Here is a 24,309-nt window from a genome sequence, read left to right on the forward strand (position 1 = left end):
AGGGAGAGCAGCTCTGCAGAAATCTGTGTCTCATAAAGAGCAACAGCCCGAGGGGGACAGGGGGTCAGGGGAGGCTCCTCCTTTTCTTTTCTTTTCTTTTTTTTGTTTAGTTTTTATGACTTTTATTAAATCCTTACAAAACAGAATACAAAATTCCGGCGTTGACAGTTGGTGTAAAGGAAAACTTCTGAGCTGTATCAGTTCACCTGGTGCAGTGGAGTTAAAGTGCTTGGATGTGTTTCCCCCACTTTAAAACAATTTGAGGTTTCTTTTGTCTTTTTTACACATCTTAACATTGAAGCACTGCTGTGCCCCCTTCCCCCAGCGCCAGACTCGTTCACAATAATGGTTCTGGCCAGTCCTTTCGGGCCGCACTGTCGTCGTGACAGGGGGAGGAAGTGGCTGTCCCGCCTTTGAGAGAGAAAAAAAAAAAAAGCTGCTCACAGCTCAGCTTTCCCGAGTAAAATGGCCATGGCGCCTGCAGCCAGCGAGAGTCCATTTGTTTCTTTACAAAAAGGCAGAATCTCCGGTTTCGAAATGTGGAATCACATTTTCTGGGACTGTTCTACATCTGCAATAAATAATAAATAGTCTCGTAGCAGTTGGCTGCCTCTAATGCAAAATAAGTAAATACGTTTGGCGACATCCATTCGAAGAGTGTGACTCTTGTAATTGTCACAGAAGGAAGGAAGCACCTCACAGACGATAGAGATTTTGCCGTCTGTGAGTAACAAAGGAACATAACTCACAACACGAGGCTCTTACTGAGTTTAATGGATGTGTTAGCATGCCAGGAATTGGAATTCTCTACTGCAGCTGTCCCCAGGGAAGCTGACCTGACGTGCAGCATGTCAGGGGAGAAGGTTCCTTTGCTTGTAGAGCAAATGGCCTGGCCCTCATATTGCTGGGATGGCAGAAGAGGGAAGAGGGCTGAGTTTTAATGGTGACACTTCAAGAGAGAGGCGTGCTCCAGGATTGTGACAACCTGCCCAGGCCTCACTTGCGGTCCGTGGAACGGTGGACTCACTGTTGAGAAGGTACTGTCTTTACGAGTCAGAAGAGGTACGAGTTCAGACGCTTAGGGAGAGATGAGGGCTGGCAAGTCCAGGCTTTCTCTTCCAGTGACATTTGCTTTATGCAGATGACATTTTAGCTTCCTGGGCCTGACATGACAGGAGGGGGTTGTGGTTCTAGTTCAGGATGAGTGGGTGGGTTCCTGTTAGGAGGCGCTGAGTGCTCAGTGGAAGTGGCAGAGCTGAGAAACCCGAGGAAAGGCAGTCAAGAAGTCTTGCCTCTGGTGCAGGGTTTCCTTTGCCCTCCTCCGGAGAAGGGGGACGGGTTGTCATCTTCGGTCATTCTGGTTTCAGCTGATGGTGTGGAGGGCACGGCGTGGCACAGGCATCGTGGCGGTCCTGTGAAAGGTGGCCAGTGCGCTTCTGTTAGTAGCTTATGTGGAGGTGGTCCTGCGGGCGTTCAGTCCTCCTCGTATCAGAGGCCATAGGCTGGGCGTGCCAGCGGGCCCTCATTAGAGAACTTTACTCAGCGGTGGTTTGCATCTGGGAGTGCTTTTGGTTATCTTCCAGCTTAAAGGGGTTGGGAAATGAGGCAGGTTTACTTAAGGAGTGCTTCCCCCTCACCTCCGTCTTCTCCATATTTGGAAGGGATTGTTGACCTTGGAAATGCAGTGAGTCGGATACCTGCCTCATTGATTTGGGCTTGTATCCTAATGCCTCTGTCTTAAACATCCAAGTCACGTTGCAAAATCGGTAGGGTTTCCAAATGTATCTTCATTGCTACACTCTGCATTGTTCCTGACCTTCTCTTCACATGTCCTGTGCCCTTTGGACCCTGATGTCTTGTGCCCTTTCTCCCTGGCCTTTGGGAAAAAGCTGACAAACTCGTGCACACTAAGGTGCTGAGGGCTGATCAGGTGTAAAGTGTTTTCCCTTCTTGTGGTGTCTACATTTCTTACAGGGGTGAAGACATCTTAAACCAGAGGAGTGACTCTCTAGTTGTGGAATTTCAGTCGTCAGCCAGCAGATGCAGGAGGTATTCTATTGGGTATGGGGGCTTCTCAGAAGCCTGGAAATCATCCTAAATGACCACCTGCTCCATGTTACATCAGGCCACTTCATGCATCACACCAGTCTTGTGTGTTTGGTTGGCTTGACCTGGCTGAGGACAGCAAGCATGTCTGGGGGAGTCTCTGTGCATGGAGTTGCACACAGTAGGTGCTTCACAAACCGCTGTACCTATCGGAGAGGAGGAGAAGTACGATGCATGCAATGCGAGCTTGTGTTTCTGGTTGCAAATGCTGCTTTGGGTCCAGAAATTAAGCCGGTTCCTAGAAAACCTGCAGTGCCTCTCCTGGCTGCAGCCCACTTCATGCCCATCCACAGCATGAGTTGTGTATCCTCAGAACAGTCTCCATTTGAAATCCATGGAATGTTCATGAAAGCTGGGGTTTCATATTGCAGAAGCATATTGCCCTGCAAGCAGGGCAGGACAGTCGTGCCCCTTCCTTTGAATCTGAAGCCTGGTTCTGTGATGGAGTGTCATTCCCATCTCGTGCCTCCCTTATGCCCATCACTGTCACCACGGCCACCCCGGAGACTTTCCAGTGACTGTGGGGTTGGAGCGGTGAGCCTCGCCGTCGGGAGGCTGGGGCTGCAGCCTCCCTTTCCATGAAGGTCACTGCTTGGACTTCCAAATCGAGTAACTTTGGGTAATGTACTGAGGCTGAATTAAAATGCTAATAGGCTACATGTTCTGGGTATTTTAACCTTCCCTGATCTGAAATTTAAATGAAATGCCTTAGGTGCTCTCACAGTCTTGACAGAAGCATCACCCCTTAGACAGTGAATTTAAAATATACCCTGGCCACGCGGGCAGAGCCGGGAAGATAAGCAATATTTATTTTATGATCATTTTATTTGCGTCCTCTACAGCAACATGACACAAGTATGCTCTTTTACTCAAGATAGCAATTTAGCTGAAACATAACAAAACAAAACCCCAAACCTCACTATTTTTTTAAGTTTCTTTGAACCTGCAGATTTTCTTCTTATCAGCAACATTTAATAGCAGTGCATTGGATCTGGGGCACCTGAAGCTATGCCAAAGCCCTTTTGTAGATTTCCTTCGCATTTAAACCTTGTGACAACACCATGAAGACATTGGGCTGCAGAGAGATTGCATGGCGTTTTCGTCATCATATCACTGGTTATGGCAGGACCACAGTCAGGACGTGGCTGTCCTGGCTCCCAGCTCCAGCCTCTGTCCACTAGATCAAGCTTGAACTCTAAGCAAAGCGACGACAAGGTCGCTTAAACCAAATGGGTCTGCTTGGAATACACACAGTTGCTCATTTGGAGGACATGGCAGTTCCTTACAAGGGGTAGTGTCAGTTCCGCTGTCTACACTGGGGCCAGATTTCTCCGTCTACTGAGTTGAAAAGACAAGTCTATTTCCTTTGGTCACTAAAGTCACTTCCTTATTATTAGTTGAATTAGCCTTTTAGTTTTTTCCTTACTAGGAGGAAGGAACACTGTTTTTTCCTTAAGTCCTTCTAGTTATTTGGTTTCTGGTCACTCTGTAATTATATCTTGGGAGAATAGGTATTAATTTTCTTGCACAAAAAGGCTGAGTTCCTTGATGACATAACCATGTTTCAATTTCCGTCCTCTCTCTCGTTGCCTACACCCCTTCCTCTTAGCGCATTTTTCATAGTGAGGAAGAGTGATCGTGTGAAATATATCAGAAGGAAGGATGGATTCAGTAGGAGTTTGACAACTTGACTGATTAGCAGAGATCAGAAGAAGGCTCATAACAGTGAAAACCACTGCAGCATGGAGTTTTAACAGCTCTTTTGGGACCTAATTAATGAAAGAATCACTACAGAAGCACAGCCATGCAAAAAAAAGAAAGAAAGAAAGAAAGAAAAGAGTAGGAGCGTTTCCGTATAACACTCTGGGGCCATGTCATAAGAGGAAATACACTCATAATTTCTATTTACACATCTCTGTAATTACCTTCTGCTTGAAGATTATTTTCAGTCTTCTCCTGTCAAAGTTGCTTAGATATTTCCTCTTTCACACATCAGGCAGAGAGGTCTAGTACTGGTTGCAGCTTGTCCTAAGGATTTTTTTTTCCTCCCGAAGAATGGAATTCTCGGACACCCGAGTCATACTGCTTGATTAGACTGGCTTTCATCTGATCCGTGTTCCCGTTACCATTGCCATTTGCCCGTGAATCAGACCTCTGCATTCAGGTGAATGTTGTATTGAGCATTACCTTTAACTTTTTCGTGTGTGGTTGTTCTCTCTTCTCTCTCCCTGATGCAGTGTCTATGAACCAGATAGAAACGTGTTACGGAGGAAAGAACGAGAAAGAAGAAATCAGGAAACTCAGCAGGATGATGGCGCGTTTAATTCAAGTTACTCCCTCTTTAGTGAACCCTACAAGGTAGATGCTTTTCACTTGTTCATCTCCACCCCTCACCCCTCCCTCTAACCCCGCCGGCCGTCTTGACTACAGGAGTTGGCCAACCAAACTTCAGACAGCTCAGCCCCTGAGGATGGGGTCTTCCCCCACAAATTTTGGTGCCTCTTTCACATGTCTTTACTGGCTAGTCCCTCAATGAAATATAACTTTCGTTTAAGATGGAGATCTGCATGCTATGACTTTTATCAATAATTGGTTTCATCTCTGCATCAGTTTGCAAAGTCAATGCCATTTGTTGTGTTTTCTTAGCTATTAGGAAACAAACACTAAAGAGAGGTTGGGTTACGTATTTGTCACCCACAGATCGTGCTAGGAGCCGGGTACTTGATCGGGCTCATAAGAAAGGGAATGTTGGATTGTTTCTCATTTATATCAAAGGCCAGAAATACACCTTCGCTTGCAAAATGAAGGAGCTCCCCAGATTTCATTCCTATTTCAGGCTGCTTGGAACTGGGGGTGGTTCAGGCCGAGGGCTTCCTGCAGACTGAACCCCACACTCGTTGTAAGCTTCTCTCTGATTTCTTTTGCCTGTCCCTCTGGGTTTCTAACAAGAATAATTCTATATTTAGAAGTTGGAAGCCAAGTAATTTGAGCCAAATCTGAATTTTCAAGGAAAGCTTGCAGTGGGATGAAAAAAGAAAAAGGAAAAGAAAATCTAGTCCTGGAAAGACTTAGTCCAGACCAGGCTGTGAAGTTGCAGCCGTAACTTTCCTGATCTCCTTGGCTGTGGTACGGTACCAAGGAGAGATGCTTCGTTCATGCCCTCTGAGGCCATTAGCTGCGGTCCAGTCCTAGTGAGGTACAGAGTGTTGACAGACGTCTTCAGAGACGCTGCCCGTTTTGACGGAATCTCTGAGCTCCCACTCTGAATGTGGCAACCCTGGCTCTTCTAGCAGTAAAAGGCGCCTCTCCATCATCTCCCGTGTTTCCATTGTCTGTAACAGGAGCATGGATGTTATGTTCTTCTTTTTCCAGACGAACAAGGGGGATGAGCTCTCCAACCGGCTCCAGAACACTTTAGGCAATTACGATGAAATGAAAGACTTTCTAACGGATAGATCGAATCAGAGTCATCTCGTTGGCGTTCCCAAGCCTGGGGTTCCTCAGGCTCCCGTGAACAAGATTGACGAGCATTTTGTTGCAGATTCGAGAGCCCAGACCCAGCCTGCATCCGTCTGCAGCACCACATCCTCCGCCCCAGCAGTGGTCCCTGGGCAGCAGAGTAAGAGGGGCACCGTGGGCTGGCAGAAGGCCGGGCACCCACCGTCCGATGGCCAACAGAGAGCAAGTAAGCACGGACACAGGACGCTTGATTTGAACAGACCTGCTCACCCAGAGAACCATAATAAAAACCCTAACCCCTGTGTCTTGAGCCCCTCATCCTCATCTGCCTCTTCTTCTTCTTCTTCCAAATCAGCACAACAGGGCTCTCTCAGGACCTTGCTCGGAGATGGTGTTGGCAGACAGCAGCCGCGGACCAAACAGGTGTGCAACGTCGAGGTGGGTCTTCAGACCCAGGACAGGCCACCTGCTATGGGAGCCAAGCACAGTGGCAGTGGCCACTGTGTTCAGAACTTTCCTCCATCCCTGGCTTCAAAGCCTAGCCTCGTCCAGCAGAAGCCGACTGCCTACGTGCGGCCGATGGATGGCCAGGACCAGGCTCCCAACGAGTCTCCGAAGCTGAAGTCGTCCTCGGAGACCAGCGTGCACTGCGCGTCCTACAGGGGAGCCTCAGCCGCCAAGCCGGAGCCCGCCAGAACCAAGGCCAAGCTCGCCAAGTTCAGCATCCCCAAGCAAGGAGAGGTGAGTCTTTCCTCAGCGCCACTTACACGCTTCCGAGTGGTTCCAAGGGACGAGCTGACTAGGTGTCAATTCCATTCCCGTGTGTCTTCATTTCAGTGTGTGACTGACGTCCTGTGGGATTTGTAGCCATCAGTGTGGAAGGATGTACACATCCGTAATGATTTCTTAAAATCTCAAATTGATTATCATCAGAGTATTTTTAAGTACCAGCAAATGCTGTTGGGGTGTGTCCGTGTTAGTTCAGGAAGGAATGCCTCCGTCGGTATAGTTCAAGGGAATTTTTTGTGTGTGTGTGCATGAGCCAGCGTTGTCAGAGATTTTATACCCTGGAATAAAAAGCATGTCAAAGCTTTTAGTATGTAAAGAGGTTGATTTCTGGGTAAAAGAGTTCAGAAATTCAACGTTTTTGTCAGTTTTGAAATGTTCCAGGACAAGCATCACAAGGGTAGAACCTCCTCATGAGTTTTAAAGTAATTGTTAAATGATTCAATATTGAATATGGTGATTATTCAAATATTTCAGGTGTCCCATCCATATTAAAATATTTGAGATCCAGGTTGGTTGTTGCTAGTCGAGTGAGAATTCTCCTTGTCCTAGAAAAAAATGACCTTAGGTTATATGAAGAGAGTGAAATATTTTAGTTCAGAATCTTCTGGTTTACATTTTGAGTTTATTCTAAAGTGTTTTTTCACTGCATTACAAAATACATAGGATGGATGTAAGGACTGTTAGACTTCAAAACAAGTAAATCACAATCACAGAGGTAGCAAAGAGGCTGCGGTCACTTGAACAGTACATCTGGATGGAAAATGAGGTTTTGTTTGAGAAAAGCACATCTTGTACTCTATTCCAAATTGATGACAGTTGTCCGGAACATGTGAAGAAAAAATATGACTGCACGTTTTTGTTTTGTTTTGTTTTGCTGTGATATGGTATACCAACTAAAATACAATGTGAGCTCCAGAACATTGTACTTAGGAACTGTTCACCTTTCTTTTTTTTTTGATATATTCTTTTCTAAAGATGGAATAACAGTGTGGCCAGAATATTCTTTGTATCTTAATTTGATCTAGTAACCAAACGAAACAAATGATTTGACATTTCTCATTGCCTGTCCGGCAAGGCTGAGCTTTACCCATTTCTGAGCTCTCATCTCAGAAAGCGCCCGGCACCCATCGGGAGGTCAGTGTATTCCCCTTAGAGAAGACACATTTATTACTCTGAGATGTTTACACAGGCTCTCATGAGGAAATTAAGTGACATGTATACCAGTAACTTCTTTTGATTATTCATTTACGATAGGTCCCAAAAAGTGTTAATTAGGAATTAATGGAAGCACAACGTAAGTTCTGCAAGCATTTATGTTTTTAAAAGTTTGTGGGAAACACACGTAGTTACCCTCTTTCAGAACTGAAGTTGTCAAGCGCTTTGATTTTTGTTTTCCTCATCAAAGAGCCTGTACCAGCCAATAAAGCATGACTCATTTTTGAACAGAGGCGACTCACCACCAGGATTCCCTTTATAATTTTAATCCCCAGTGATTCCTTGTTAAAATGATTTTCATGTACCAAAGAAACTCCAAGTTTATTAGGTAACAATGTATTTACTTTGGAACCTGATGAGTTGATGAAGCTCTGGTGGAAAGCCTGTTTTTGACAACCAGGGCAGCCTTATGTGGATGACTCTACAGTTTCATCAGGCTTTTGGGTATGTCCTTGATCACGTGGACACGTCCAGGATGCCCTTTCAGGACCCCCGATTGGGAATGACACCCTGTACAGGTGTTGGGTAATCACAGCAAGAGGGAACTTTTTCTGTGAGATAGAGGGTCCCGCTGAGAGAAATGAGAGCTTTTATACAGGAAGTGTTTCATTTCCCTCCATGACATTGAACCCCCTTAACATTCTATCAATACGAGGTATATTTCAAAGAGGCCAATCATACATTGATAGAAAAGAAGTAAGAAGAAGTGTTGTTTGTGGAACAAAGTTATAGTCGGTGGGGGGGGGGGGGGGTTTTGGGTTTTTTTTTTTTTTTTTTGGTGTGGGAGGGTATACAGTCATTATTTTAGCCCAAAGCTTTTCATATTATGGACACTATGGTAATTTGAATCTTTTAAATCTTGTGTGTTCAAACAGTCCACAATTATAATAACAATATGACTCTTTCTCAGTGGGCAACAGGGGGCTACCTGGAAGTTTGAAAGTAACGCTTCCTAGCCTTCAGACTCAAAGGGTTTGTTGTTTGGTTGGTTGGTTTCTTTACAGTACCCAAGGGACTAAGAAATAACCTTTTGCAGATGTATCATTCAGTATTTATAGGACGTTTCTATAAAGCCACAATCATAATAGAAATGGAAGAATTTTAACAACTAATTGGATTTGAAGGAATATTTGCTTTTATTTTTTGGAGGGTTTAAAACAGTGTGGCAAACCGTGTAAAAAATTTTAATGCCTATATATTTTTAAAACAGATACCACCTCTATGAAAATGTCCTTTCATTAGTACTGACATTGATTTCCACTGAGAGAGGGAATGTGTATTTTAGGAAAATTGACAGAGGAGATGACCTGAAGGGAACTTACATTACTTGACTAAGCTTTTTCAGGATGTTAGCTGGAAAGCAAGACTTAAGACAGTGTGAAGAATTTGGAGGCTAAAAGGAAGCATTGGGTAAAAGTAACATGAAGACAAGGGAAGTGAAAATATAGCTGTATGACACTGGATAGGGATGTTCCTCATAAGAAAATCAAATCAATGGCTAGGTGTAATGTGGTGTGAGGAATTAAAAAAAAAAATTTAAGATGTGATCTCTGCCTCCAAGAAATTTACGTGAATTGAATAAATTAGACTCCAGCACTTCACTTTTAATTTGCAATTTCTCTTACAGTCCAGACAAAATTTAAAATTGGGCTTCTAGGCCTAAGAAAATTCCCTCACCTTTCATAGTCCTTACAGTAGAGAAAGATTCTATGCTATTTTTTTAAATTGAGAATTTGATTTTGCACTTGGTAAATCCTTCATTCTTTCGGACAGGTGCAGTCTGTCAGCTGCTGTGGCGAATCATTTGTTATCATTCTTTCATCTTCAATAATAGGTAATTAGTGTAGAGAAATGCAGTGCAATTTGATGTGGAAGTGAAGGCCCTCGAGGGAATTCCTTAACTGATCCACCTGCCTCTTGGCTGGCTCTGCCCAGCTCAGTTTTGTATTAATGAAAACATAATTTTGTTTTTGTAGCTGAGTCTTTCATTCCTGACGTCACCCCTCATTAAGTGAGCCTTCCCTGGCCCGCCACTTGGAAGGGTGACTCCTGTTAGGTAGGAGACAGGGGCCTTAAGGAATGGCTGAAGCAGGCATTCTAGAACGTTCCAGGGCAGGGCACACTGAATCTTATTTCCAGTTGAAGTGAGTTATTTTTTGTCTCATACACACACAATTAATATTTTGTCCTTAACGTGTAGCAAATAATTCACTGTTAACCTAGAGGGGCAGATATAGGTTGTGGGGCCCAACATTTATACTGTCTTGGGGGTCCTGTTTAGGAAATAAAGAATATGGAAATATTTTACACTTGAAATATATATTTTTTAATATGTGTAAATTTATTTATTTTCGGCTGCGTTGGGTCTTCGTTGCCGCGCGCAGGCTTTCTCTAGTTGTGGCGAGCAGGGGCTACTCTTTGCTGCATTGCACGGGCTTCTCATTGCGGTGGCTTCTCTTGTTGCAGAGCACAGGCTCTAGGCGCATGGGCTTCAGTAGTTGTGGCACGTGGGCTCAGTAGTTGCGGCTCACGGGCTCTAGAGCACAGGCTCAGTAGTTGTGGCGCACGGGCCTAGTTGCTCCGTGGCATGTGGGATCTTCCTGGACTCGAACCCGTGTCCCCTGCATTGGCAGGCGGATTCTTAACCACTGCGCCACCAGGGAAGTCCCCAAACTTGAAATATTTACAAAAATGTAAACAAACACATTTTTAGGGTCCCTCTTGGGACCTTGGAGGAACCTTGGTTCCAGAGCCCCTGAAACTTATGCATCATTAGTTTCACAGTGCCTGTCCTTGGCTCATGGACTAGTAAGACATTGTTATTTGAAATAGGATAAGAAATTATCTAAAATGATAATTTTAGATTGGAAAAGTGTGCTTTATATGAGTCTCGAATTTGTTAGAAATAAAAAATGCGTATTTATATGCCAGGTGCTATAGGCAAGGCAGAAATGGGATAATGCTATAAAAAAGCGCCTAATAACGCAGCGCCGTGGAGATAAAATATGGGTGTCAGCCATGAAATCAGTGCGTTTGGCACATTACAGCTTCAGCAGTGGCATTCTAAAAGATACACGTTTTAGTTCCTGTTTGCTATTAATTTAATAAATGGCAGTGACTTAAAACTGCTCTTGCAGAGCGCTTGAAGAGCTGGGAAAAGTAGCATTTGCAAAGCCAGGGAAGGAAGGAACCCAGTGACTGCCGCCCCTCCCTGTAGGTTAGTCAGTGAAGGGGAAAGAGGCACCTACATTTGAATATCAATTAATAGACTGTATGTTAGGAGTTTTCGTAGGGGTTGATAATTCATCCACAAGAACACAGTGACCGTTTTGGGTTGATCAAAAATCTGTTTGTTAAAAGAAGTCATTATATTGTTGAAGATGTATTGATTAATCATAGCATTTTCATGATGGGCATTTTAAAATCACCATTTATACCACGAATAAAGAGCAGAAAGATGAAGCACTGTGATTTCATAAAATAGCTTCCTAGAAAAGCAATTAACTGATTTTTTTTCTTTTTAAGTTCATAGAAGATAAATGAGGTAGGTTTCCTATGTCCTGTCACTCTCGGTTACCTTTGTATGAAAATGGATTTCTTCCAAATGAAAGTTGGCACCAGTCTGTCAGAGAAAAAAGGCATCTGCAAAGAAATGTGTACATTACATATTCATGCCAGTCTAAATTTCTTAATTACGTTTGAGCTGTTGTTTTCAAATCCAAGGATGCTCTCTGATTGCTCCCTGATGGAATGAGGGTCCCTGTCTGTCCTGGTCTCATCGTCACCATGACCGTGGCCTCCTTCACAGTGTGGCTTAGCAAGGGCATCGATGGTTACTCTCTCTGAGTCTTCCTCTCCACAAAATGGGCATCCTCCATTCACTCAGCCAGGATGCGGAGAACTGGTACCGCTTGGACTTAGAAGTGAAGACTCACAATTTTGATCTCAGATATGGGATGAAAGCACTTGTTTTCCATCTCATACATGGGTCATGCTGTAGGCCAGAGTGAAGGATGGCAAGTGGAAATGTTTCCGTAGTTTTTAGTACTCTTAGTTCGGTCATTGGGGCCCTAAAAGGTAAAGCACTCAATCACTTAAAAGTGACTTCGGTTGCTATGATCTGTTATTGAAAATGATGAAGAAAGCATATTAAAATTTGTCCTGTGGTGAGAAGGTGCAGGTGTCTTTTTCCGTCCCCCTTTCCCCACTGGCTCCTTTAGATTCACATTATAAAGCTGCGTCTTCCGGCCTTCAGGTGGGAAACTGCTCCCAGCGGTGGAGGCATTGTGGGCAGGACCCGGATGGAGGGGGTTGGCAAGCCCCACTTTATTTTCCCCTTGTATTTTCGCGGTTCTCATGAAGCTTCCTGTCCCAGAAAGCATCTAGGTGGATGACAGGGCTGTGTTCCCTTAAACTGCAACCTCGTGGGTGTGATTCCAGACCCGGGGCTGATTGAGAGCTTGAGGTTGTGAGCTGGGAGCCGCTTGAAAAGATGATGTGGTCCAGCATCTCCCCCGCCCTAGAGAAAGGGCCACTGCACAGTCCAGCGAGGAAAGCCTCTTCTTTTGAGTTGCATCCTTTCTTGGTCAGAAGGCACACGCAAGCTGGCGCGGAGCTCCGTGGAATGGCCGGGGCTCTGGACGCCTGCAAAGACTGGGTTCCCATCCTGGTTCTGTCATTTGTTAGCTGTGTGGCCAGGAGCCAGGGGTTGAACTTCGCCTCCGTTTCCTTCCTTGTGAAGTGGAGAGAATGATAATATCTGCTTGACAGAGTTACCGGAGTAGATGAGATAAAGTATGTAATGTGCTTAGCACAGTGATATCATGGTAAGCATTCAGAAAATACTGGCTACATTATTCTTATTTGAAATGCCCCTGAAACAATAAAAGCAAACAAGATATACAAATAAGGGTATTATTAGCAGTGGTTTTGCGTGCGTGTGTGTGTGTGTGTGTGTGTGTGTGTGTGTATGTATGTGTGAGTTGGAGAGACAGAGGCCCCATGACGAGAGGTGGGAGGGGAAAGAAAAATAAAATTCTGCAAGTTCTTTTGTGTTTGTTTTGTTAAAAGTAACTGCAGTCCTGAAGTCTGAGACTATCCTGGATTAATACAGCAAGGCCTGAGTGACATGACTCTCCCTTATTTAACAGTTAGCCCCCTCCTACTTATTGCCAAGTCTGGGATGGAATTTCTCATGCTGTGTATTCGGCTTTTCTGAGCTATTATTATCTGCTGTGGACCACATCATACTTGAGCTTTATTTCCAGTTAAATGAGATAGAAAGTCCACAAGATGGGGGCTGAGAAGAAAACATGAACATTTTCAGGTAGCAAGTATTTAGAATGACTCATTGAAATAGATCTCTTTAAAGGCACAGAGTATTAAATAGCGTGTTTGATTGGGCTGAGCGGCAGGGTCGCTTACCCACGTGAGGAAGCTGCGTTCGTGATGCCTCTATAGTAAACGGGGTGTCCTGCTCTTTACACGCTCCATCCGGGGCTGCGCCAGGGGACCAGCGGCCTGCTGGCCGCCCCTGGACGTGGCAGTTATCTATTTTGACCCAAGGTCAACCTTCAGGACCAGCAGACACTTTTACAAATTGGTTGGCTTCGTACAGCAGGAATGAATTGTCTCACAGTTCTGGAGGCTAGAAGCCCCAGATCAAGGTGTCAGCAGACTTGGTTTCCTTTGAGGGTCACGAGGAAGGATCTAGTCCAGGACTCTTTCCTTGGCTTGTCGATGGCTTGTAGGTGGTAATCTCTTCCTTGTGTTTTCAGGGTGTGAAACCTCTACCTGTGTCTGTCCCATTTTCCCCTTTTGGTAAGGTCATCAGTTATATTGGATTAGAGCTGACACTAAGGACCTCCTTTTAACTCAGTTACCTTTGTAAAGACCCTATTTCCATTTAGAATTTAAACTTGGGGGGATCACAATTCAATGCAGCCAGTGCCCACTGATGGCATTTTTATGACTATCTGATAAGTTAATAACGTACAGTGCTTAGAACAGTGGCGGGCACGTAGTCAACCCTCAGAACATCCACACTAATGGTAACGACTATAATTATTATTATACTTACTTATAGTAGCTCTGGCTGCCTCCCATTTCCCTTCTGATATGCTCAGCCCTAGGTGGTCTGAGAGCTCAGAACCTGGGAATTGAGGTGAGGTGTGGATGAAGTTCACCAGAATTGGAGTGCCTTGTGAGGGCAAGGGTTTCTGTTTTGTTTTGACTGCTTTGCTTACGGAAGCATCCCTGACTGTGCCCGGCGTATAATGTGTGCTTAGTTAGGTATTTGTTGAATCAGTCGATTAATTTAAGGATGTGGGTGAAGGAAGTCACTCCCTTCCAACCCCTGACCTCCTCTCGCTGGGGCCTCAGTCATGTCTGCCCAACCTTTTATGGGAAGAGAGGAGGCCGACGCTTCCAACGAGTAATTTATAGCCGCTGTTCCGAAGGGAAATGGGAACCATACTGACTGCTGTATGTAAACACAGCCCGAGTGAAATAAACCACAGGGCTCTATGCTGGCCTCGGAGACAAAAGCTGAAGCCGGCCGGGCCCCTTTCTCCCTGTTCTCCTTTCTTTGGTTTCCGTGAGCAGAAGCCCTGGCTGGGGGGCAACACGTGTGGCGGGCCGTGTGTGCGATGCTTCTGGTTTCCGGCCACATGTTGTGAGCTGTGGTGAAAGGACGTGGGAATGAGCAGGGCGATGGGGGCTGTAGGGCAGAGCCTGCATCTTCAAACCTTCTGCCACACGAATTAAGTTTTCATGGACTTGAAAGAGCCTAGAGTACGTGGGCTTCTTGGAGGCCCCCTTGATTCCAGGGGGCGCTGATTCCCAGAATGTCCGTTGGCCCTTTTCCTCTACGTGTCAGTCTGTGCTTCACTGATCCTGTTTCTGTCACGATCGCTCTTCCAGTTACTCGTGGTAAGGCACTGGTTCATAATTTACACAGACGTAATACACATAGTTATCCAGAGCTCTGTTTATTTGTCGTCTTCCAGACACATCCTTCGGAAATATTGCCGGTTACGTAACATTCAGGTCCACGTAGGCCTTGGTCAGTGCAGTAAATGGTTGACCTGTTTAAATGCGTGACAGAAGGATAAACGGTGGAAAAAAGAAAAGTGTACACATTCAGCTATTTACCAGCCCCTCCGCTCCCCTTCCCTTTGCTTCTCGGGTGTCTTGAAAATCTCACAAGAGAGAGCGTTGGTGACGGAAGGTCTCCCCCAGATCCCTGTGGCATGTCTGATTCCTCTCTGTGTCGGCCCTATACAGGCTCATCCTGTCTGTGTCCAAACTCCACAGCCAAGAGGCAGCTCACAGCCTCCTGGGGGGCCTTCCCATGTTTGGTTGCTCTCCCCTTTCCTATGTTGACCTGCAAATCCACCTCTCTGTAACGTATGCTTCTTAGTTTTTTTGTTTGTTTGTTTTGCTGCTCCATGCTGGTTGCACGGTGGCCTGTGGGATCTTAGTTCCCCGACCCAGGGATTGAACCGCGCCCTCGGCAGCAAAAACGCAGAGTCCTGACCACTGGACCACCAGGGAATTCCCTCATGCTTCTTAGCTTTAGTTGTGCCCACTGGGATTTCAAGTCGCTGTCTATTTCTGTTGTGTTTTACTATCAATTCCTGTAGGTTAAGTCTTCACTTTGCTCCTCTGGACAGTACGCCACGCGGGGTCATGCCACCCTTTCCCGATAGACATTCGAGTCCATTTAAGCGTGAGTTTTCAGGGTAGCCTTCCTTGCTTCATCATAGCCCATCTAAATCACTTCTTTATAACCTTTTATAAGTGGTGATAAGTATTAGAGGAAAAGGAAAAAGCAGAGCAGAGTAAAGGGGGCCGGGGATGCACATGCTCAGAGGGTAGGGATTGGGTTGCAGGGTTAGAAAGGGTGGTTAGCGTAATCCTCACTGAGCGAGTGAGATTCGAGCAGAGGAAGGGAGGGAGTTCGCCAGGAGGACAGATGGAGAAAGTGTCAGGTAGAGTAGGGTGGGCGTTTTGAGCCAAGGCCCAGGTGGGGACAAGCCCCTCGCCCTGGAATAGCAGCAAGGCGTGCGCTGAAGTGGAGTTTGCGGTGAGGATGGGGACGGGAGGAGAAGCCCCACCTCCTGAGCGTTTTTGGCCCAATAAGGACTTGGGCTTTCCTGTGAGTGAGGATGGGGAGCCATTGGCGGGTTTTGAGCACAAGTGTTGTGATCTGACTTAGGTGTTACAAGGATCAGTCTGGCTGTCATATTAAGAGCAGATTGTAACCGGGCAGGGGTAGAAGCGGGAGCTCAGTCGGCAGATTGCTGCCCTGATCCAGGGGAGAGCTGATAGTGGTTAGGACCAAGGTGGTAGCAAAGTTAATGAGAAGATTGGATTCTGGATCTATATTGAAGGAGAGCCGGTAAGGTTTTCTGACGGCTTGGATGACAGATGGAGAGGAACTGAGGTCAGATTTTGCCCTGAGCAACTGAAAGGAAGTTGCTGTCAACTGAGATGGGAAAAGCTATATGGGAAGCAGGGTTTTGGGGGGAAGAGCAGGAGTTTATTGGGCTTATTGAGTTTGGGGTGTCTCTTAGTCATCCAGTGGAGGTGGTAAGTGGGCACACACATTGCAGTGACAATTCCGGAGTTTGGTAGGGAAGGAAATCTATATCTGGGCCAGAGATGGAGATCTGGGAGTTTCCCACATACACGTGGTACCTAACACCTTGAGGCTGGATGAGGTCTCCCAGGGCGTGAGTGTGGCTCAAGAAGAGGGCTGAGCCCTGGTGCAGTCCTACGTCAAGGGGTTGATGGGTAGAGGGAACCCGCAAAGGAGACGGAGAAAAAGGGATCACTAGGTAGGAAGAAAACAGAGTGCGGTGTCCAGAAGCCACAAGGAAAGAGGGTGTCAAGACAGGAAGGGAATGATCACCAGTGTAAATTTTGCTGACGTTGCGTTTAGTAACATGGAGGAAATGTTTGGGGGCCGAAGCCTGTTTGGGTTGAAGAGAGAATCAAGCAGAGGAATTGACACATTACATATAGACAACTGTTTCCAGAAGTTTTGCTGCAAAGGTCAGCAGAGATTTTGAAAGTAGCATGTCTTCACTGTAAAAATTTGGATGAAATTGAAAACATAAAGGAGAAAAGAAAATCACTTGTAATCCTACAATCTGGAAATGATCATAATTAACATTTTGGTATAGATCCTTCTGGTCTTTTCCTGTACTTCCAGCTTCTTTATGGAATTGGAATGAATCTATTATATGGTCATTATCCCATTCATTTTTCTAACATACCATAACCACTTTATCATGTCATTGAACAGTCTTTGGCAACATTCAGTGCTGGTTTTTGCATCTTATTTAGTTGAGAGATTTCAGTGTTTTTATCCTATGGAGGTACCATAATTTACTTACATAATCCTTTTGTTGGGCATTTAAGCTGTTTTTCAGTTGTTTTTTTTCCCACTATTGTAAATTTTTCTGCAATGAATGACCTTATAAATAAATTTTGTGTTGATATAATATTTCCCAAGAAAAAATTCTTAGACATCTAATTTATAATTCTAAATGAACAAAACCTTATCATATATAATCTTTGTAAATTTTCTGTTCATGTCCTTTACCCATTTTTCTGTTGAAGTATTTGTTCTTACTGAGAAAGAGTTCTTTAAAGTTGACCTTTCCTAAATATATTGTAAGCAATTTTTAGTCTTTTGATTAACATTGTTTATAGTAGTGAAATTACATTTTGTATCTTTCTTCCTGTGATGGTTTTCTTTGTATTGGGTTGGAAAAACCCAAACGAACTTTTTGGCCAGCCCATGTTTTAAAGGCTATTTCCATAGGTATATTGGAGAGTTAAATCTAACCTATGAAACCATGAAAGAACTAGATGAAAAGTTACCTATCTGGAATTTATTTTGCTATAAGGTAAGACTTTACTTATTTTTTCAAATAGTCAAATTCCAGTATTACTGATTAATTAGTGTATCTTTTCTTTATAATTTCAGTAAGAAAAGAGATGTAGCTATAGGTAGGGATCTTATGATACAATTTCTTATGAAACTGGAAATTTTAAGTCAACATGTCCAGCCTTTCTTCAAGTCCTACCACTTTGACAGTCTGCTTCAACCATCAAAGAACTTCCTTTCTTCTAAATTCCTATCATGTCCACATGTGTTGTGTTACCATATATTATTAATTACTTTTCTTTGTGTCCATTTGATCTCAAAAATATCTTAAGTACCTTGAGGTCAGGCTTCCTTCCTGTTTATCTTCGCCTCAACATCTAGAATAGGATTCTGTTTGATCTAGTGCAGAATTATTTTGTCCCTGAGTTCTAGACATTGAATTTGTTTCTGCACCTGATAGAGACACACCTACTTTCATTGGTTTGAATGATGTTTGGTAACTCAGTGACAGAAATAAAGACTAGAATGAAGTTCAAACATAGCATATAATCCGACCCAGCCTTTATCTCCATCTGCTTACCAGTGATCTTGCTGTGTCCTAATAAGCATGTCATTTTCTATCACATTTTTCTCTCTTTGCTTATGCTTGGAGTGTTATCCTTTCCTAGTCTGCCTGCCAAATTCCTTTTTTCAAGGCCAGTTCCTCTTATAAAATACAACAGTAATACTTGGAAATTAGAAAGTCACCACCTGGAATTGAGAATTGTTGACATATTGGCATATTTACTTTCCATCTTATTCTTGATATTTTTCTGTTTCGTTACTTATTGTTTTTATTAATAAGTTACATGCTCATTTAAACAATTTAAATAATGAAGAACAATGAAATTTAAAAACCAAATCAGGGGACTTAACTGGTGGTCCAGTGGTAAAGAATTCACCTTATAATGCAGGGGCCACAGGTTCGATCCCTGGTCAGGGAACTAAGATCCCGCATGCCGCGGGGCAACTAAGCCCCCGCTCCACAACTACTGAACTCGCGTGCCTCAACTAGAGCCCGAGTGCCACAAACTACAGAGCCCATGCGCTCTGGAGCCCACACCACAACTAGAGAGAACCCTTGCACACCATGACAAAGAGCCCGCGCACCCCAGCGAAGATCCTGCATGCCTCAGCGACGATCCCGTGTGCCGTGGCTAGGACTTGACGCAGCGAAAAATAAAATAAATAAGTAAATTAAAAAATCTTAAAAAGAAATAAAAGCCAACTCAAATCCTACCATCCAGAAGAAAAAACCACAGACATAAGATGAACTTCACTCCAGATAACATTCTTTCTCTTTCTTCCTCTGTCTTTATATTTCTTTGGATTCATCGAACGTGGAGCTGCTCTTGAGCTTTGATGTACATTCTGATGTGCCCATCCTGTTATTTCTTGTAGATGTTTCATTCTTTCTGCTTAAATACCTGAATAATTTCTTCTTTAAAATTCTGCAGCTTAATGAGAACGTTTCAGTACCGAGCACTTCCGGAAACATGGAGTGCTCTTTCAGTCTTTCAAGATTAGTTCACTCTTCTAGTTCAGGGAATTTTTTTTTTTTAATATATTAAGTGTTTGCACATGTTTTTCACACATACTGGTTTTGATTTGCCTTTGAATTGAATTATCCTTATGTTGAGTCATATTGGTCTTTTTTTTCAGACCTGTTAGTTCCTTTCTGATTGCTTTGATCTGTATTTTTTCACCTGCACTCACTGTTATTTTCCTAAGCCTTTTCTTCATGTCAGTGATTCAGTTTGGGGTGTACCTTCTGTTTCTTGCTGCCTCTGAGTTTTTTTGCTTAGTTGTATCACATGATCATTTATTTTTGTAAAAAAAAAAAATATATATATATATATATATACACACACACACACCCCAATGATTACTTTTCTAAGAATTTACAAAATTTTAATTCTCATTTCTGTTGTATTAATTATAAGGTTAATTTATCGTTATAATTCAGGGTTTTATTTTTTCATGAAAAAGTTATAAATCAAACTCTCCTTCACTTAGACTATTAAATTTTCATTCTTCCTTTTAATGGGCATTTTCTAGTTACACAATCCTCAGGAAAAGAAGCATCTCTATTATAAATTAATAGAGCACAGTGCTGCTTCATGTGACAGATTCCAAAAACAGTGGCTTAAAAACAAGACAGAAGTTAATTTTTCTTTCATTTTAAACCTGAGATGGTGTGGGGCTTCTGTTCTATGATATCCTCTTATGGACTCGGGCTCCTTTTCCCCTGTTGTTCTATGACCAGTAGGAGTGTTAGGCTCATCCACGTGATCCAAGATGGACCATGTTCCTTTCCAGCCCGGGAAGAGAGAAGGGAAAGGGGAGCACATCCTGCCCTTTCACGGTTCAACTTGGAAGGAGCACAAACCACTTTCTTTCATATCCCATTGGCCAGAATTAGTCACCCGGCTCTCTTAGTTTCAAAGGAGGCTGAGGAAAGCATCCAGTCTTTATTCTGGGTCACCATGTGCCCAGAGAAAATTTTTATCATTATGGAAGAAGACACGAATAGATTTAGAGAAAAACAAGCAGTCTCTGCCGTATAGTACTTACTACTGTATATCGGTGGTTGCTTGTTTAAAGGTTTGTCTCTCATGGTTTCCATGAACCCTTGAAAGGAAAGAATTATTTCCCCACTCTGATTTCCCCAGTGCCTGAGTCCAACGTATAATAGGTGTTCGTTCAGTAGTTTTTGTTGAATTGTTGTTTTTGAATTAAAATGACACAGTCTATGTAATTTGTTGGATTTCTGAAAGAATGGGATCTATAAATTCATAAAGTGTTTTGGGACATTATAGAAATTTTTGACAAATAGAGAAAGGCTCCCTATTATATTATTATATATGATAATTACCCCTGAAATCAATGATATTACAAAGTATATAAGTTTGATTGAAGTAAGTATAAATATAGCCAGTAATATAGGTTCTTCTTATTCAATATGAAAATTTCTTGGAATAATAAGTGGATTCCTATCTAAATTCATGAGTTCTCTTATGACATTTGGGTTAAGCCTGAAATGGATTAATCTTTTTCTGATAAAGTTTCATAGGCTGTGATTTCTCTGGTGACCACATTTAATTAGATATTAAATAAACTGCTTATCTTTATACCAACAGGTTTTATGACTGCATTTTTTTCCTGAGCTGTATTTCATAGATTAAGTAGCTAGCAGAAGTAAAAAAAAAATAACATAAAATATTTAGTAGACCACAATATCCTTAGGTTAAAAATTAAAATATGCCTACTTTTAAAATGGAAAATAAATATTTAAGCTTAAATTTAAAGAATAGAAGTAGGTAAGATAGTCTAAATATGTACATTTCAGTGGGAAAAAAATTCATTTTGCTTTTCCAGGTACTGTTTCTTCCCCTAGAAATTGAGTATGCTTTTATTAAGTGGAAAATTCCGTTTAATCTGCAAAGGCTGAAACATTTTGTGATAAGGTTGTGAAGGTTTTAATTAAAAACTTGAGTTTTATTTTTTCAGTACCACACACCATGGTAAGATGTTTCAACTCAAATACACTGACATTCTGACTCAGCTTTTTCCCCTCTGCCCAAGCGTTGGAATGGAGAGGAGAGCCTTGCAGGCCTTGTGAATGTTGAACAGCCAAGATTAATTTAATCTGCTGTTTTAGTGAATGGAACACCACAGAGATGGATCTGGAAACACCAGATGACCTTTTGTACAGATCAGAGCAAGAGCGTTTCTGAGTTGCCTGCAGAACTGAGATCCAAAACCGAAGGAAGATCACCAATTGTCAGATTGCCTAAAGGCATAAAGTCTGTAAAGGGATTAATTTTTCTCAGATCTGTTTCCTAGCGCACAGTGACGTTTTAGAAGAGACTCTTTCACCCTCCAGAAATTTCTTCAGTTCCATCAAATTGGAAATGAAATGACTGTTTCCTTTCTCTGTGAATCCCTCTCCTCCCCAGTAAACTTCAAGGGAAGACTATGTAGGGATAGGTGAGTAGGGTAACCTCCCCGGGAGAAAAAGTGATGGCTCAGCTGAGTACGTGAGGGCTGCGGTGAGTTGGGTTCATCTGAGTTCCTGGTTCGAGTTTCTGGCATGTATCTCAGGCTGGTATCTCTGGGGCCTTGGTGGTTAAAATAAGCAGCATCCAACATGTACCGTGTTCTCACTGGAACTTGATGTCTTGGAATCATCTAGGGTTCTTCTTTATTTATACCATATCTTGTTGGTTGATCTTTCCAAAAAACTCGAATATTCTTCCAAATCTTTGTGCTACCTTCCTATTTAACTACGTCACTTTCATACTAGCTTTTCCAGCTTTTGAATGTTCAACTGGTCAACCTCTCTTTAATAAGCCCTGAACAGCATTATCTGATTAATCTCCTAAAGATCCAATGTCACCTCTTTCTTCCCCACCTCAAAATCTTGGCAAGCTCCCCTCTTCCCTGTGGGTTATAGAACAGGCATTTCATGGACAAATTTAAGTTGTTTAAGATAATTTAATTCCATAATTCCTTTAAAAATTCAAAAAATTGTAAAAAAAACACCAAAACACATAGCATAAAATTTACCATCTTAACCATCTTTCAGTGTACAGCTCGGTCGTGCTAAGTGCATTCCCATTGCGGTGCAACAGTATTTCATAACTCTTGAGGGGTTTTATCCCCCCCTCTCTGAAGAGAGTTGTAAATCTTGTGATATCTCACACAGGTTTTTAAAGTATTCTGTACTTAAATGCTTAAGAACTTAATGCCATTCAGGTGGAATCATTGTACGCAATTAAGTGGTGGCTGCTGGGATCTTCCTGGAGCTCAGTTACGATCGTGCTGCTCCCTCTTCCTTTCCCTGGTGTCTCCTCGGTGAGTAAGGACTGTGCCTCACTCATGTTAGGTACTTGGGAACTGTTTGTTGAGTGGCTGTGTGGGATGGTAAGACCCCTGTCGATGTAGGATATTGCTGCTTTTTCACCGCCCTCCCAAGAAGTCAGGCTAATGCCATGATGTTATGATGAAACACAATTCAGCTACATCAAGAAAAAAACTCGTTAATATTGTTAACACTCTAGGATCAGCAATTAAAACTAAAAAGAGAACATGTGAAAGCAGCAAAATCCTTTTCCAATATCTGTGAATAATCTCATTCAAGTGGATTCTTTGATTTTACGTGCTTTCACACATGCCTTTAGAAATAAGTAAAATGAAAGAGAACAGCATATTTTGAACTGATTTTCAACCTTCTCATTTCATAGGATTAAAAAATCATGGTTTTGATTAAAATTCACAGGTGGACTTACCAATCTCCTTTCCAGACCTGAGCCCCTGATTCATTCTTTTTCCTTCTTTGAATCATTATTGGGTTAGTTGCCAACGAGACTAACCGGCGCAAGACTTTGGTCAGTTCTCTTAATTGCTCTGGGCTTCAGGTGCATTAAATTAGACCCTATTCTGTTCCAAACCTATTTTGGTTCCTTTTTCATGATGTACCAATGACATGGTATAATAAAATATAATATACAACCTTGTCAGCCTCTGCACTATATTTCTGATTTGGATAATGTGAAATAGAACCTTTTACATTGCAGTGAAACTTTAAGATGACCATAAATGACAGTATAACCCCCTAGGATTAAAATATCAAAAAAAGTTGCATAAAGCTGATTAATTAATTTTGTATTTTATACATTGCAGTGTTGGTATTCTGGATTCTGTACTATTTTCGCCCTACAAGTTTTCCCACGAGGGTAGGGGGAGGAGTTTATCCATCCGATGACTTCATATATCATCTATACGATTATAACATGTATCTCTAGTCTCGACCTTCCTTCTGCGCTGAAGAGCCTTATTTCTAACTGCTTCTTGATGTGCCCTTATGGATGGTTTTGTAGACACCCCGGATTTAAAATGACCAGCACTGCTCATACTGCCTTCCGCAGAGGGCTTTTCATCCGACATTCTGTGTCTTGGTTAAAAGAGGGCCTTTCCTCTGGGCTCTAAGCTAGAACCTTTGCAGCCATTGTCATTTGCTGTTTCCGTCAGTCACCTCTACTCCGCAGTTAATTCCTATTAATTTTATGTAAGAAAGGCTCTTGAGTGGGATCCCTCGTCCTTGGGTTTTATCACCTCTTGGCTTTTTGCCATTAATCTCTTCCAAGTGTAGTTTAGCCTCCATATCACTACCAGACGTGTACTGATTAAAAAAAAAAAAAATTTTTTTTTTTTTTTTTTTTTCTAATGAAGAGGAAATGAAAAGGAAAACCCGAGTCTGATCATGTTACATTCTGGCTCCAGCAGCTCCTTTTGTTCCTCACTGGCCTGGGGCAGCTTTCGGCATCCCACAGGTGTCTTCCACATTGGGAGGGTTATCAGTAGTTCTGTGAAAGTGATGTTCAAGTTACACTAGTTTTTGCTCCCATATTTCTCAGCCTCTTATACCAACTGTGGATTATGAATCTCTGAAAGGAGACCATTCGAAGCAGCATTTTCTAAGCTCCCGTGACCACAACACTATGTTGGTGGTGGTTTCGTTTTTGTTTCTTGCAGAGCAGCTTATGGAATTCGTATTCTGAGAAACATATGCTAGAAAATACTAACCTAGAAGATAAAAATCCAGATACTTGGACCTTCACCATCTCACCTCACCCGCCCCTCTGGCTCACACCTCAGGACCCTGAGCCAGGTCCACTCTTCTTTAGCCACTCACAACTTGACTCTGTGCCCCAACACACCACGTGCTCTCACGCCTCCCTGTTTTACGGTGAATTGTTCCCTACCTGAAATCTGCATCCACTCACCCTTACCCCGTCGGG

The 24,309-nt window shown here is 42.9% G+C and overlaps 1 protein-coding gene across 3 annotated transcripts in view; it reads left to right on the top strand.

Annotated features, from left to right (window-relative positions):
- AFF3 (ALF transcription elongation factor 3) overlaps positions 1–24,309 on the top strand; it is a 560,304-nt gene that overhangs the window by 87,490 nt on the left and 448,505 nt on the right. For all 3 annotated transcript variants that reach the window (XM_027128817.1, XM_027128818.1, XM_027128819.1), the window contains exons 2-4: positions 4,344–4,464; positions 5,479–5,791; positions 5,921–6,306. In XM_027128817.1, coding sequence (XP_026984618.1) covers positions 4,344–4,464; positions 5,479–5,791; positions 5,921–6,306 — 820 coding nt within the window. The remainder of the gene's footprint in view (positions 1–4,343; positions 4,465–5,478; positions 5,792–5,920; positions 6,307–24,309) is intronic.

Source organism: Aethalodelphis obliquidens, unplaced genomic scaffold (genome assembly GCF_003676395.1).
Source record: "Aethalodelphis obliquidens isolate GAN/ISIS:26980383/991018 unplaced genomic scaffold, ASM367639v1 scaffold35, whole genome shotgun sequence".
Lineage (NCBI taxonomy): Eukaryota > Metazoa > Chordata > Mammalia > Artiodactyla > Delphinidae > Aethalodelphis > Aethalodelphis obliquidens.